This window comes from Melozone crissalis, unplaced genomic scaffold, assembly GCF_028551555.1.
Source record: "Melozone crissalis strain CALT ecotype California unplaced genomic scaffold, PUWL_Pcris_2 ptg000004l_1, whole genome shotgun sequence".
Classification (NCBI taxonomy): Eukaryota; Metazoa; Chordata; class Aves; order Passeriformes; family Passerellidae; genus Melozone; species Melozone crissalis.
This window is the reverse complement of record NW_026535782.1, coordinates 19373577-19389042: the sequence shown is the minus strand read 5'-3', so window position 1 is coordinate 19389042 and position 15466 is coordinate 19373577. Positions and strand designations below refer to the sequence as shown.

Genomic DNA, 15466 nt, shown 5'->3' with positions numbered 1-15466 from the left:
TTTGCTCTGTCACTCTTTCAGGGTTGTCTGCGCATGTCTGCTAAGAGTACCAAGTCCTGATTTTTTTGCAACATCTCTCCTTGCTCTGCAAGTGCAGTCTGGCAGTCTAGTCTCCCTCTCTTGTGCCATAGGAAGGTATTTATGAAATGCCTAAAACATTTTAAAAAATCAAGATTTAAAATATCCTGTCATCCTACTGGTTAATTGTGCTCATTCTTATTTAACTCCCATCAAATCATAGCTTATTGCATTACAGATATAAGCCAGCACCAAAAACCAGAAGGCCTGTGAAGAGGCCTTAGAATGCTAATCATGATAGCCATGAGAATTTTGTTACTGATTTCATTACTTCCAGAACAGGCTTCTCATTATGTGCTTCACATTTGAAGGTTGATACCCAAATGTATGAATTAAATAACAACACCTTTAAATATTTGCTCATGTGTGCCCATCTTGGTCCTTTCTGCTTTGAAAGGAAAGTTTTGCCCTTCATGCTCTGGATGGTGAATTATCTGTTATGATTTCATTAAGCTATTTCTATTCACCAACCTACATGATAATGTAAAATGTCATGCACATTAATATGATGACAGTCTGAAGAAAATAGCTTCTTTTACAGGAAACTGGTTCCTTAGATGCTTATTAGAGGAAAATGGTACGTAAGAGTACTGTAATACTGTTAGGCTAAAGAATCTAATCTAAAGAATCACAGTTATCAATCTAAAGGAATTAGATACTAATGCAACTGCCTGCCCAGCATCAAAGGCAACACCAAGTTTCCCAAGTACAGAGGACCTGATCAGAGAATGAATAAAATAGCTGATGTAGACCTCAGGTTTAGTTCATCCATCCTTCTGTCTCCAACAGGCCTGATAAAAAAAAAAAAAAAAAGGTCTTGCAATAAGAAAGTAATCTATTCAAGTGTTTCATTATGTTTTCTAATTAAAATATTTCTTTATGTCTAATCTAACAATCCAGATGTTGCATTATAAGTTTATTAGTTCTGCTCCCACACATGATGAACTTAGAAAACCAATGTTTGTCTTGCATTTCACAGCAATCTTTCATCATTTTGAAGACTCTCTCAAACTCTGAAGACTAAATGATAAACCCAAGTCCTTCCAACATTTCTCATGGATTTTTTTTTTGTTCTTATCTATTTTTGTTGTGTCTTGCTAAATATTCCAGTTGTCCTCTCTTTTTTTTTTTTTTTTTTTTGTATCTGGCACCTAAAATTACGCCCTACATGAATGTAGAAAGAATATTGTTTGCTGTGTTTACATCTTGTACTGCTGTTTACAAAGTGCATTTTCCTTGTTCAGCATATTGTTTCCTCATGCTCAACTACAATCCACTGTAATATCCAAAATTTTCTTTTAACATAATCCAGCGTGTATATGGGTAATTATTGCACCAGACACTCTGCTCATCATTATCAAATTCAGATCACTGTGCTCTAATACTATTCTCCAAAGTTTCATCAGTCTTTACAACCATCTCCAGACTTAATATTCTCTATTTCAACATTTCATCATGTATATCCTACATATATCTACATATAAATGCGTGGATATTTATAAATATATGTATGCAAATATAGATGAATAAATATTCCTTGAGGCATGTCACAGTTGAATACTTGGGACATTGAAAATTTCATAGCCTGTATAGGTTACATGATAATGAGGTGGTCTTCACAAAGACAAAGGAGCCCAAGAGAACAATGGAAGCTGTGGGAACCCAAATTAGACCACGATTTAACTCCTTTGTGTCTGTTTCAGGAGTCATCAAACTGTGAAAGTCCCATCTTACAGCAACGAAGGAAGCACTGAAGCCCCTGGACCCACCCCATTGGGTACAGCTAACACCAGGGAACAGAGGGGAGGCTGGCTGGGTCGCCTGGCAGACCTGCCTACGGGTACAGGTTTTGCTGTGGGGTGCAGGGCAGAGCACTTCAGTAATGCACAACACTTCTGAGGTGTTTAGGAGATCAAAGTCAGTGAAATGGGAATGGTTCAGGGAATATCAAGTATGGAAAAATATTGACATAAGAACACAATTTTTAACCCAGTGAAGAGACCACTTGTCTGAGCTGTGGGCTGCCAGCTTGCCCATGAGAATGCTGTAGGAGACAGTGTCAAAGATTTTACTGAAGTTCATGTAAATATCCACAATTTTTCTGTCACAATTTTTTCATCCACCAGGAAGGTCACCTTGTCATAAAATGAGATCAGGTTGGTCGAACAGGACCTGCTGTTCCTAAATCCATGCTGGCTCAGCCTGACCCCCTGGTTGGCCATGTGATCACATTCCAGGTAATCTGTTCCATAATATTCCCCAGCACGAGGGCAAGCTCACAGGCATGTATTTCCCTGGATTCTCCTTCTGTCCCTGAATAATTCTGAATTTACTGCAATAATACCCAAACAAACTGCATTAGTTTAACTAAGAGAATTCAGAGACCTGTAGAACACCTTTTTGGAACAAAGAAAGATCGTGACACATAAAGTATTCAGAGAGTCTACAAGAGCTGGAGCATTTAAGAAGTTAGATAGTAATAGATAATTTTTACAGTGATTGAAGCTATCATCTAACTCACAAGGTAGATGTGCGTGTTCGAAGAACTGTAGACTGACATTAATCTTGCCTGAAGTTCTGATAATCTGCCTGAAGTTCTGCATGTTTTTAGCTGAAAACATTTAAAGATCTTTTGTGTGGTTTGTTAAATTTTTCTAGTACTAGCCTATGTGAAGTAAAATTCAATAAATATGAACAAAGGCTGGGTCATATTGATTTGTCATTGAAAATGTGTAATTTTCCAAGTTCTTTTCAATGTGTGCAGCTTTAGTGCCTATTCACAGAGTATATTTATAATATTAACTATATACTAGAATATTAATCACATATTTTATCTAATTACATAGTTTCAAAGAAATGTGGCAATCAGTACTAACGAAGATTTACTCTACTAGAAAAAAATAATTAAACACTGCCTTCAGATAATGTAATATCATTTGCACAATTTGACTGAATGCCTAATTCAGAAAGATAAACAGGGAATATTTATATAAACAAACTATTTTTATCCTGAAAAAGAAAATAGAAATAAGTAATATGCACTCACACTAAAAATAGAAATAAGCTGCATTAAAAGTTTTCACTGACAGAAGTACTGATTCCTCATTACTAGTACTGATAGGACAATCCAAAGTATATATGTTTTGGGTGGTTTTTTCTTTTTTCACATGCAATCAATATTAATAATTTCCATGCATTTACAAAAGAAACAAGGTGGATATAAAAGATCAGAATAGTTTATCGAAGTTTTTAATAGTTTCTTGTCCAGAGAAGCACAGGTACAGACATAAGCCAAGCATGTTACTGCTTCCAGAAAAAAAAATGAACATTCAGTTTTTACAACCAATTATTTCAAACTGAATTAATATACAATGCCCTAATGTTGGAAATTTTTAAAACCCACCAAACAATAGAACAAGCAAACAAATGAAACACAAAGAATTTCTGGCGGCATTGTAACATTTAGACGTCACATGTATTTGTTGACACTGATGTCAGAGCACATGGCAAAGCTCTTACAGGTGATGGTAAGACCACTGGAACTCTTTCTGGTTGAATTTCACGTCAGTGGTTTCCTGCCTGAAGGCTCAGGTCACTCCTGCTCCCTGTGGAGCGGCTTGCGCTCCGGAGGAAGCATCGGCTGCAGCTTCTGCCAGCGCTGTGGGGGCCAGAGAATATGAGTGGCTCGGCCATGGAGGAGACCAAGAGAAACCTGCAACCAAAATATAAACCAGAGGTGGTGTTAGGTAATGCAAATAAATCACTATGTGAAAAATACAAAGCATCTGATGATTGTTAGAGCAGTGGGAGCTACAAAGCAGAAGAGTGAGTAGTCTCTCATGCATGTAATGAGGGGAGAAGAAAATGTCTTTACTAACAATTAACAATTTCTTTTTCTTTTTTTGATAAAACATTTTTGGAACTCAAAACAGCTTGCTGAAATGCACTGTCTGTAATACAGAAGTAGGAATGTTTTTTTTCATTTTCAAGAAAAAAAAGCTCCTCAAAATAGGTGAGGCATTCTATAATCCACATAAAGCTTTTTTGTTATTCATTATTCTAGGTCCTGAGAAAAAATTTTAAGTATCTATTTTAAATAATTTCAACAGAATCTGTGTCGTGGTTTTGATCCCTGTGTACTAACCACACCAGAATAGTGGGTTTTCTAAACATGTTGTGTTTACTATTTATCTCTCTCCTTCAAAACTCCATTTTGTCTTCAACGAAAAATGAAAATTACTGTGAATTGTAGAAATCTCTATGTATTTCTCTACAGATCAAAAACTTTTGAAGTGCTAGAACTACTTAAACCTGATTAATATGTTTCGCAAACATGTTTTAGCATCTTATTATTTATTAATGTTTACTTCACTCATATTTTACTTCAATAAATTAAAATAAAATTTAATTCTGATATTGCTTATAAATGAATCAGACATAACATAGTATAGAAAACACAATTGCTTAGAAAATCTTAAGTAAATTATAAACTAGATCCTTTTCATATATGGTATAAAAATAGCTAGACTAAGTAAGAATAGAACAGTCACAATTTCAGACTGAGATAAGACAGTCCATACTTAACACTGAAATTAAGTCATTTTGTATGGAGTTAATCTCAGTTAATTTGAAAAGCCTGCAGCATAAACTTCTGCATTTTAAATTATTTGTTTAGACTTGTAGAGAAAATAGCATGTAGTAAGCATCCAGCACCAACAGAAGTTTTAAACAGGACAAAATCATGCTTAGAAATACTGGAATGTCTGTGTCTGTGAAAAGGTTGAATAATTCAGACTCCTAAACAGACAACAGTGTTATAATGGCTACAGAATTAGCAATGGCATGGATTAAAAAATGCATAAGCTTTATTTGACTCATGTCATTATTTCTCATAAGAACAAGGAAACATCTATGATATTATCCTAAAGTTTTTTAAGCCAATAAAAAGGAAATGCTTTTCAGAATGTACAGGATTACATCATACTTGCATACATTATGCAGGATACAGAAGTGACCAGAAAAAAAATAGAAAAATGTTTTAAAAAATAATGATGGAAGCAAAGTCTAGCACAGGTAATTCAACATAAACAAAGTCTCTATACTCCATCTTAGGAACCACCGAGAGAAAAAAGGTATACATGCTTTATTCTTATATTTCAATGATCTGGTATTGGCTGTTTTAAGAGCCAGGAATTAAATGGATTTCTGGTTTGAACTTTTACTTTGCTGCTTAAATTCCTATGTAAACTCAGTTCCATTCCATTTCTCATTAAAAAAAAAAAGAAAAAAGTGATTTTAGTAAGCAGGTAATTCAGCATTTCATGCAAACAGACACCAAATAGACCCCTAGGAATATCTTCAGCTAATTTTCTTGATTTAATTTCATAAGATTAATATATATTCACCAGTCTCTCTCTACTACATAATCAAATCAGTGAAGCTGAAGTGGTATATATCTAATTCCATATTCTGTAGCTTGATGAAGCAGGTGCTGAATTACTTGAATATAATTTGGTTACTTAATAACCCATGATATCTAAAAGAATTTGAAGTGGATCACTGAATTGAAGTCTAGTATTATATTTCACTTGCTTGATTCTTTGCAGAGACCACTTTTTTCCCAGATCCGTAGCAGTTCTTTTCCTTACATTTAAGCAAAGGATGGGCTGCTAAGTGACAACAATTTCTAAATAGAATTGAGCAACATTTTTTAATGTCTTGACACACTTTTGTGCAGTTTGGTTGATATTTATGGAATTCACAACATCCTGTATCTTAATTAGCCCATAAAGTGGGCTGCAAATGTAATATTACCATGTTGGGTTTTTTCCCTGAGCATACAGCATGATAGTACACACATTACAGGCTGGTGCCAAAATATAAAACCACAGCAAATCCCACAGCTGCATATAAAATGTGACAGCATTAGTACTGAGAAAAAAATGTCAGAATACTCTTTCCAAACACAAATAACATCTCATTTTCAAAGCTCTGTGTTTTTCTCAGTACATTGCTTGTTACTGATGTCAGCAGGAGGTCTGCAAACAGACTGAGAATATAATAAATGAATCAAAACGTGTTTTAAACTGAGGTTGGGAATAATTTTGCCCAGAGGATTATTTCTACTGACCATCATCTGCCTAGAAACTAATAAAGAAGTCTTCTTCCTATAAACATGATTTACAGCATGACTAGAGTTAAAAAGGAAAAACAGATATTGCTGGGTGATGGAAGCCTTTGCTAAATAACAGTACACTGATGCTATAGGACTTCTTTTATAATAACTTAAAGGTTCACTTTAAAAGCACCTTGATGTTTGACTTCTGCAAACAACCATAATAACTTTTTTCCATTGCCTATTATTATTCTGTACTTACCACACCAGCCATGAATTTCACTGAGGAAGAACAAAATTGTTCGCAGAGAATAACCTGCCCTTGCAAATGGATTTGCCCTCATCAAGGTTAGATATGAATGAACTCAGAAGAGTGAACAAAAAGGCTACACTTTCTGTTGTAACAGTGAAATACTGAGATAATCTATTAATTAATCACCTCACTTATAGACATTATTTTCTCCCTTTACATAAGAAAATAAATTTATTCCCTTGAAACACTGTCTTAACTATAAAAAAATCAGTACTTAACAGACATAAATTCTTTGAGGAATGTGTTCCCTTTCCATCACAGAGATGCCAGCAATTAAATAGTTGGGGGCAATGTCAACATTATGACCTATTTGTTGTTCTTGCTGGGGCAAAAACAGCCATTACATTGAATTGAATCAATATTACTGCGCCTCAGCTGAGCTGTTTAAACTATTTTTAAATCTTTGAATATTAAGTTGAACAACTAAGAAGTCACTTCATTAACACAGCAATTTTATCTGCAAGGTAAGTTCTGAATTAATAATACTGTTTTGACACTGTTACTGTGCTAAAAGCATATTTCCTCAGTGTCTGCTTGTTGTGAGTATGTTAGTAGTATGGAAACTGATTAGTTTTGGCACTGCATAAGGAAAAGATAAGCCTAAGACTGATAGTGCTATCTGCTGTGCTACTTACAATAATCTTGCTCATTTTGTCCTAATAGACTTGGATAAACCACCTTTATTAGTATGAAGTCTTACAATAATATCACATCCTCTGGTTCTAAAATACATCATGAAAGTGGGAAAAGTAGTATTCAGACTGTAGTGAGTCTGTATATATGCAGCATACACTGGAGCACGTCAAAATTTCTATGGAAATGACAGGTATTCATTTGGATCTCAAGAAAAGGAAAGTCCAGATAATGGTGTGATCCTATGTGCTGGTTTTGGCTGGGGTAGAGTTAATTCTCTTCACCTTGGCTGGCACTAGACTGTGTTTTGGACTTGTGCTGAACACAGCATTGATAAAATAGAGATGTTTTTGTTACTGCTGAGCAGTGTTTACAGAGACTCAAGGCCTTTTCTGTTTTTTGCACTGCTACTGCTACTGGCAAGGAGACTGGGGATGCCTGAGATGTTGGAAGGATGTGCAGCCAGGACAGGTCCCCCCTACTGACCAAAGGTATATTCCAGACCATATAACATCACTCTCAGTGTGTAAAGTTGGGAAAAGTAGGAAGAAGGGAAGGTTTGGAATGATGATGTTTGAGTTTCCAAGTCACCATTGCATGTGATGGGGCCCTGCTCTCCCTGAGATGGCAGAGGGAAGAAGTGAATTAATTCCTTGTTTGGCTTAACTTGTGTGCGTGGCTTTTGCTTCTACTATTAAACTGTCTTTATCTCAATCCATAATTTTTCTGTCTTTTACCCTTCCAAGTCTCTCCCAGATTCTGCTGGTGGGGGAGTGGACAAGCAGTTGTACGGAGCTGGGCTGCTGGCTGGTGTGAAACCACCACACCCTGACAAGGGTATTTTCCACTTCCCCAGAAAATGTAAAATCTACCCAAACAGCTAAATTCAAGTACTGTAGCTCCTAGTCATGAGTTCACTTTGGTTTAGGAACATTCCCTACAGATTTTCCCTTGCTTCTTCTTTACTTATGCCTTCTTTATTTTTTTGCACCTTAAACAGCCAAGATTCCAAATTCTGTAACAACTCTGAAACAATGAAGAACACCACTAAATATACTCTGAGAAACAGCACTGCAGAATCAAAAAATCCAACCCTTTAAAACTTTTGAAAAAACTAGACTTACTAATCTGTCAGTTTTCTATTTGGAAGTAATAACCATAGAATCATAGAACTAAAGACCACTTAGACTGACAAAGACCTCTAAGACCATTTACTCCAACCATTAAGTCACGATTCACCACTAAACCATATTTACATGCACTTTGAACAATTCTAGACATGTAATAAGACAAGAGACAGAACAAAAATGCAAGGATGTGACTACAGCTGTATCATAGCCTGCAATTCATATTACCACTGCCAGTAACAAGCTGTAGACCTTGTATTGGCTCTGCAAGGCCTCAAGATCAATTTCTCAGGATTTGTCTGAACTTACCTCTCCTGCCTGGAGTTTTAATTCAGCTTATTTAGATGCAAAAAATTTTCTAATCATCAGGTGACTATTGACTAATTTGTTACAGTTTTGCTTATACCTGCATAGGTATAAGCAAAACTGTATATTTGCACTTATATTTGCTTGTATTTGCATAGCTTTGTGGTATAATCAGAGTTTTTGGATAGACATTAAAAAGTAAATATTCTGTATAGGATGAGATATTTGTGATTTGCAAATAATAATGAGCTATACAGGACTGTAGGCATAGAATAATTAAACAGACTGAAAAAACCTAGCAATGGTCATTAAAACAAACAACTGACTGTCAGAAAGGTTTTAAGGGGCACAAAGAGACAAAAAGAGAAAAAAATTGTGGAGAATAACAAGGAATATACTAGCACAAAATAAAATATGTAATAAATAGAGACACAAATTGAAAAGCATTAAGGTATAAGGGAAAAAAGTTGTAAAAAGTGCTAAATTAGTGGAAATTGAGGAAGAGGAAATCATTGACATCACAATTCTCCTAGTGAAGAATTCAGGGTGCCAGCAACTCATGAAAGCACCCTTTTCATGTCTTTTGAGGAGGATGGATACTGCCAACCTTGGGACCCAAAGGGGCAGCATAACTGCTGAGATAGACACTTGAAAGTGGTTGTGTGAGATTTTTAAACTGTTTTGATGAGACTTGTGTTTTAATTTGATAATTTGTAGTGCAAAGGGTACTATCATTCTCTGAATGAACTCTATTAATTAGACTTAAATGCTGTAAAGTGCGATTTTATTGCAGCTGTGACTCCGTGGCTTCTCCTATCATGAAATTTTCCTGGTTTGCTCACAACAAAGTTTTGACTGTTACATTATGTTAATTTTATTTTTTTTTCTAAGGCTACATAAATTCTCATTAAGTGTTGCACATTAAAGAAAAGCTATCTTTCTTTTCTTCACTTTGTATTTCTTTTCATGCTTTTCTGACACCAAAATCGTGATTTTGATGAAATGTTTATAAACACATTTAATTATTTCTTTCATTAAAAAAACCTCCAAAACAATCAAAATTAAAAAATTAGATGGACTGTTTCATGATTTCCCCACATTGTATCTTGACTTAGGGGAATTGTGACTGAAATTTTAGTTATTTCAATAAAAACATTAAACATACACAAAACACATTTTGTAACAGGTGATGCAATAATCACATTACAAAGTGCAAAATTAGAAATCTTGGAATATCTAGATCAGTCACAGAATAAGCAAAGTCAATATGAAGAAAATAATAAAGCATAGCATTTAACATTGAATCCGTGCAAAAATCCTCTCTGAGGGTGTACTTGGAAAAGAACTTGGGTATGAATACACTTCTGAAGAAGAAAGATGGTCTTGTTTCATCCTATTTCAGCCTAGCAAACAGTCAACACTCCTATCTTCCGGTCTCATTAATAAATGTCTAAATTGTGCAAACCCCCTAAAATACCACTGAAATGGAACAGTAATAGCTGTCCAACAAACTAGAAATAGAACTAAACTACAAGTGCCACACTACCTATGTATTTGAGAAATTTCATCAAAAGTGACAAAACTACAATTTAAAAGGTCAGTCTCTGGTTTTGTAGTCATTTTTGCTTTAGTCTTTTATATTCTAGCAATATTGCACAGGTCTCTCAAATGTCATGTCCAATTATAAACATTCAAACAGAAAAAACCTAACATTTTCTCAAATCAAACAAAGATAAAGCAGTAGAAACAATCACAGTGTTTCAAATTGTGTTTTCTATTCTCTGATGCAATATAGCCTCATATTTTTTCCTTTCACATGCAGGTTAGCAAAGAAGCTTTATAATAGGCTTTCCCATGGCAATATGGAGCATCATATACAAAATTTTCTTCTCAAATTCTCTGTTTCGTGACACAAACTCATTGGGGGTGGTTAGGAGTAATTCTGGAGCAGCAGAGATCTATTCAGACTATATTTTGCTGGCTGGATACTTGCCAGTTCAGGGAGAGGCTCTGAAATGTGTCAATATACATAAGGTGAAAATTCCTCTAATATGGCAAAACCCTGGGTGATTTAGAGATGGCCCCATTAGAGCAGGCATAGAGTTTCAATAAATTTTTCCAGATCTACTAGTTCATTGCCCCACTACCCATATTCCATCAGCCAATCAGCTTGATGATACTGGTATCTTTAAAGACTGGCAAATTTGCATCAATGTTGAAAACTGTGTGAAGGGACCAGGCTAATGAAAAAGGTGAGAAGTTCAAAAATATTTCAGCCCTCAAAATCCAAAAAAATCCTTAAAATAGAAACATCTATGCAACTACCCAACATTTCAGCTATAACCCTAAGAAAAATATGAAGTCTGGAACAGCTATCTGTGTCAAATGAGGTTGCATGTCTTTAAGAAAGGTTGTGGCACTGGGTTTTGATGTTAGATGGTTGCTGTAAAATGGTCTCACAGAGAATTGTCCCAGTAAATTAATCTTTAAAAAAAATCCATACTTTAATAGAAAGAAAACATGATTGCTATTACTTTTCATCTTTTGTACATGGTTGAACCTTGAAACAAGTACTATCAAGTGCAGTAGTAGGAAAAGAGCACAATAAAAATAAAATCTTGTGGATTACAGTTAAATCCCAGAGAAACCACTTTCTCTAGTAGAAATATCTGTGATAATGAACAGTGACAGAAGAAACAAATATTGTTCACCTCCTTCTTTTATGAATCCAAGAACAACACAAATATTAGAATCAATAAATTATTTCGTAAATAAACCAATACTAGAAAAGAAGTTCTTTATCTTCTATCAGCTCACCAAAGTTTGAGGTAACAAGGTGCCAATTAGCTCATGAATACAAAAAGTGATAGATTCCTTTCTAATACATAGCATAGCGCCAGCATATTCATTGTTCTTTCTTCTAGTGACTGGAGAAATCAGACCTAATGGAGCCACACAGATCTAGTGACAAAGAAAAGAATGCAGCCCATTAATTTTGCTACTAAGTGTTCCATTACAGTTCCATTAGTTTGATAGCTGAAACAGCAGCTCCAGATATTGATAAAACATCCCATATGTGTTTTCTTTCACAGAGCTAGTATATAATCAGTCAAGGTCTGTAATAGTTATCAAATTTATAAGTGCTCATTTAGATAGAAAATACATTTTTAAAATATGAAAAAATAAAAACGACAACTATTTTATTTTAAGAAAATCTTCAATAGTGAAAATCTACACTTAAAAATGATACACCCATCACATATATGCACAGAAAAAACCACAAATAATCATGTACAAGAGAGAGATGTGTTTCAACTGCTATGGTTGATTCCCTTCCCAGAATTAATAAAATTCTCAGAATAAATAAAATTTTAGCGTGTAATAGCTGTGTGACATTACTATAACAATTGTGATTGCACCCATCCAACACAGTTTTGCAATTTAAGCTATTCACAAAAGAAGAGGTGAGCATGGCACTGTAATGATAACTCAGGTTATTGATTGAATTGAAAAAAGGTACTAAATATCAAAATAACTGGATTGCACTCTCATTTTTCTATCATATCTACATGCTTATATAAACCTAAAGTTACAAAAGAGGAAAAGTAAAGAAAAGGTCACTGAAAACAGAATGTATTTCACATATGAGATTTCTTTACCATGAAATGTGTAGAAAAAAACTAGTTAACATTGAACCATAATTGAAATTCAAAGTAGTGCAGATTTAAAGGAATTCAGTATAAAGTAGTGCATCACTTATCCATCTCTTGAAGAAATCAACTGTCAATGCCATTTCCCACATTAAACACAGTAACAGGCTTAGTACAAGAATTCCATGAACTGAATTCCATTTCAATGCCTTTTATTGGAATTGTCATGGATATATTATTGAAAAGGCCACTATAACTAAATAACTTCACCCTTTCACAAATTTTTCTGTGTTTTCTGTTCTCTAAAGATGTATTTTTTAAATAGAGGTTAGCATATAACACAGCACTACTTTTCTTTTTTCTTCAATAAGCATAGCAGTCTTAGCAAATACTCTTTCTTGTTTATGATTAACAGAGCCATTATGATAAATAGGTCTACAAAAGGATTTATAAGCCAATCCATTATTTATTTGAGATTTCTAGTAATAAAACTGGTAAAGGAATTTGCTTAGTGCACAGTATGATGTGCTTTGCATGCTGCATATACATAAAAATCATTTAATAGTTAAAACCTTTTAATATTTCACTGGATGATGCACAAAGTTCCTGACTAAATAGGATTGTCACTAAGTCATGTAACTCAACAGAAAAACAAAATGTACTAGCAGGTCTCATGAAAGAGACACACATAAAAAAGCCATAATACATTTGCAATTCAATATTTTAAGAATTGATAAATCAAGTGGCAGGAAGAAAAGAATTACTAAAACACATTTATTATCTTCACCTAGAAAGTATTAGCTAATTCCAAAATCTCTGCATATTAATTATTTAGTAATACATAAAAAACTTCAATGTGAATTCCTGCTCAGGAACGTATTGTATCAGTGCCACCAGTCAGAACAATGTCAGGCTTAGTGATATTTTTCAGCTTACAACACTGATACATTACAACTTACAACTGCTGTACATTACAAATTGAGTCGATTTCCAGTTTGGTGCCATAGCATGTCATTAATTCAGTTTCAGGCTGAAGCTTTGGCAAACACAGTGGCACAGTGCAAGGCATTCAAGCACAGCAGGGACTGAGTGGTCCCAAGAGCTCACACACTATCCAGGAGCTCAACTCTCACTGTGCTGCTCCTCCACAGACACAACTCATCCCCACAGGCTGGCCCTCCAGCAGAGACCATGTCCTCTGCTCTATGGCCCCTCCTCTGCAGTCCTTTGTGCTTCCAGGAGAACCACATTCTGCATCCTGGCACTGCCCTGGCCATGGAGATTTACCATGATGCTCTGTGCAACACGGGTGAGAGCCCTGGTGCGATCCTGCTCTGCTGCAACTGCACACTCACAGATCAATCAGGCCCTAATGATGAGAGGCTACTATTCAAAGCTGAACAAACAAGCTAAGATGACAGGTGAAATTCCATCAAATATCTGTGGAAATGCACAGCTGTGCCAGGGATCATATGCCTGCAAGCTGGCAGAGATGACATTTCAGACTCATTCAGGAGAACTGAAAAGAAAGGAAGTAGTCCTACTTTAGAAGGAAGCAGTAGGCTTGAATCTCTAGATACACTCAAATTCCTCTTCAAGACAAGTGATGTGAAACCCCCCGCATGCTAGTTGCAGCTAATTTCTATTCTTCATATATTTTCTAAAAGCTCAGAAAAGTACCTGATCTCATGGGTCAAAAATCAGGGCAATTTCTGAACTTATAGAAGTACCAAGACTAAAGGATGCCATGGAGAAAATCTCAACCCACTGATGTCTTTTCTGTCTGTAGGAATAGTTCCAGCCTGAACAGACCCATCGCTGTGATGGGACAGCATTGTGAGTATTTGGGAAAGTTCGTAATTTTAATTTTCCTTGGCAGATGTGCTACAGTAATTATCAAATGGTGAGGGAAGAAAGGAAAAAAAAAAAAGGCCAGCAGTAGACAGGAAAGTTAATTTAAGGGAATCAGTGAAAAATTACCTCTTAATTAAAACAAAATGGTACAAGACCTTATGATATTACAACTGTTACTGGGCAAAGCAAGCCTTTTCTAAAGCTATATTTGTCAGACATTTTCAGCAACAATACCTTGTATGTACAGCAAACACATCTGTCAACTGGGTCAGAGTTTCTGTGGTTTTTATTACATTTTTAGATTTAGTCTGATACAAATTAATTTGTTGCAATACTCTTCATAAAATATTTTTTATTTTCTTTTACCTTAAAAAAACAACTGTTCAATAGACTATTCCACTTAACTAAATATTTCAAAATGTCCTACTGTGAGACTTGCCTATATTTTCTTTCAAAATGGCGACAGAAACAGTTTGACTTACAGAAAACATGCTGTTGGTAATACGAGCCATGAAAAGCAACAGGGAGTAAATATTCAATGAGCAGTTAGGATATCAAAATGTCATTAAATAGCTGCATGATATGTTATTAAAAATATAAAAGACTTTTTAATAGACCTCTTTGTGTGAGGACAGCTAGAACTCATCTAAATTGGTAAATTTCATCAAGAGAGTTCTGTATACGTAATCTCCCCAAGCTGATTTCCGGGGGGGGGGGGGGGAACCCAGAAATACTTCTAATATATAAAAATATTTTTCTCTTCCTTAAAGCTATAAGAATAGCTATGAATTTAAGAATACGAAATACTTTCTCTCTTTTCTTTATCTGATTTATTCTGTATTTTTGCTAAAACTGTAGAGAAGAAGATTAAATTTACTAAACCTAGTCTTTACTTGGAAAAAAAACCCTCGAAAACATTAATATTTTTCTTATCCAATCTTACTATTATTTAGCATTTTGTGTTTATATAATACTGTGACATTTGTCAAAATAGAAGGCTTCTTTGTATCATTTCAATCATATAGCTATCCTTTCACTTCATAATGGAATTTATGATTAAATAATTGACACTATGTACTTATGAATATATTTTCTCTAGCCTACCTAAGTAATCCTCTTCAGTTCTTTTTTTTTAGTTCACTTCTGATTAGCTTAGGATAATGGCATAAGAGGTTTTGCAGAGAAAAAAAGTTTCACAAAAATATAGCAGTAATATAAGATACACATCCTTATCAAGATATAAGTTATCAAATACTGTTCCTCACAGTCCTGAGTCTACAAGGACTGCACATCTTAGATGTGAGATGACTGTTTAGTTCTCCACAGGAAAGTCCCTCAGTGAGGGAACAACAGTCCTTATGGAGAAGCCAGTTGTATAGAGCAGTGGCAT

General features: G+C 34.9%; 1 protein-coding gene across 2 annotated transcripts in view; it reads right to left on the bottom strand.

Annotated features, from left to right (window-relative positions):
• Positions 1-3311: 3311 nt before the first annotated feature.
• Positions 3312-15466, bottom strand: part of IMMP2L (inner mitochondrial membrane peptidase subunit 2) — a 407502-nt gene continuing 395347 nt past the window's right edge. For both annotated transcript variants that reach the window (XM_054276083.1, XM_054276092.1), the window contains exon 6: positions 3312-3790. In XM_054276083.1, coding sequence (XP_054132058.1) covers positions 3671-3790 — 120 coding nt within the window. In that variant the 3' untranslated portion in view covers positions 3312-3670. The remainder of the gene's footprint in view (positions 3791-15466) is intronic.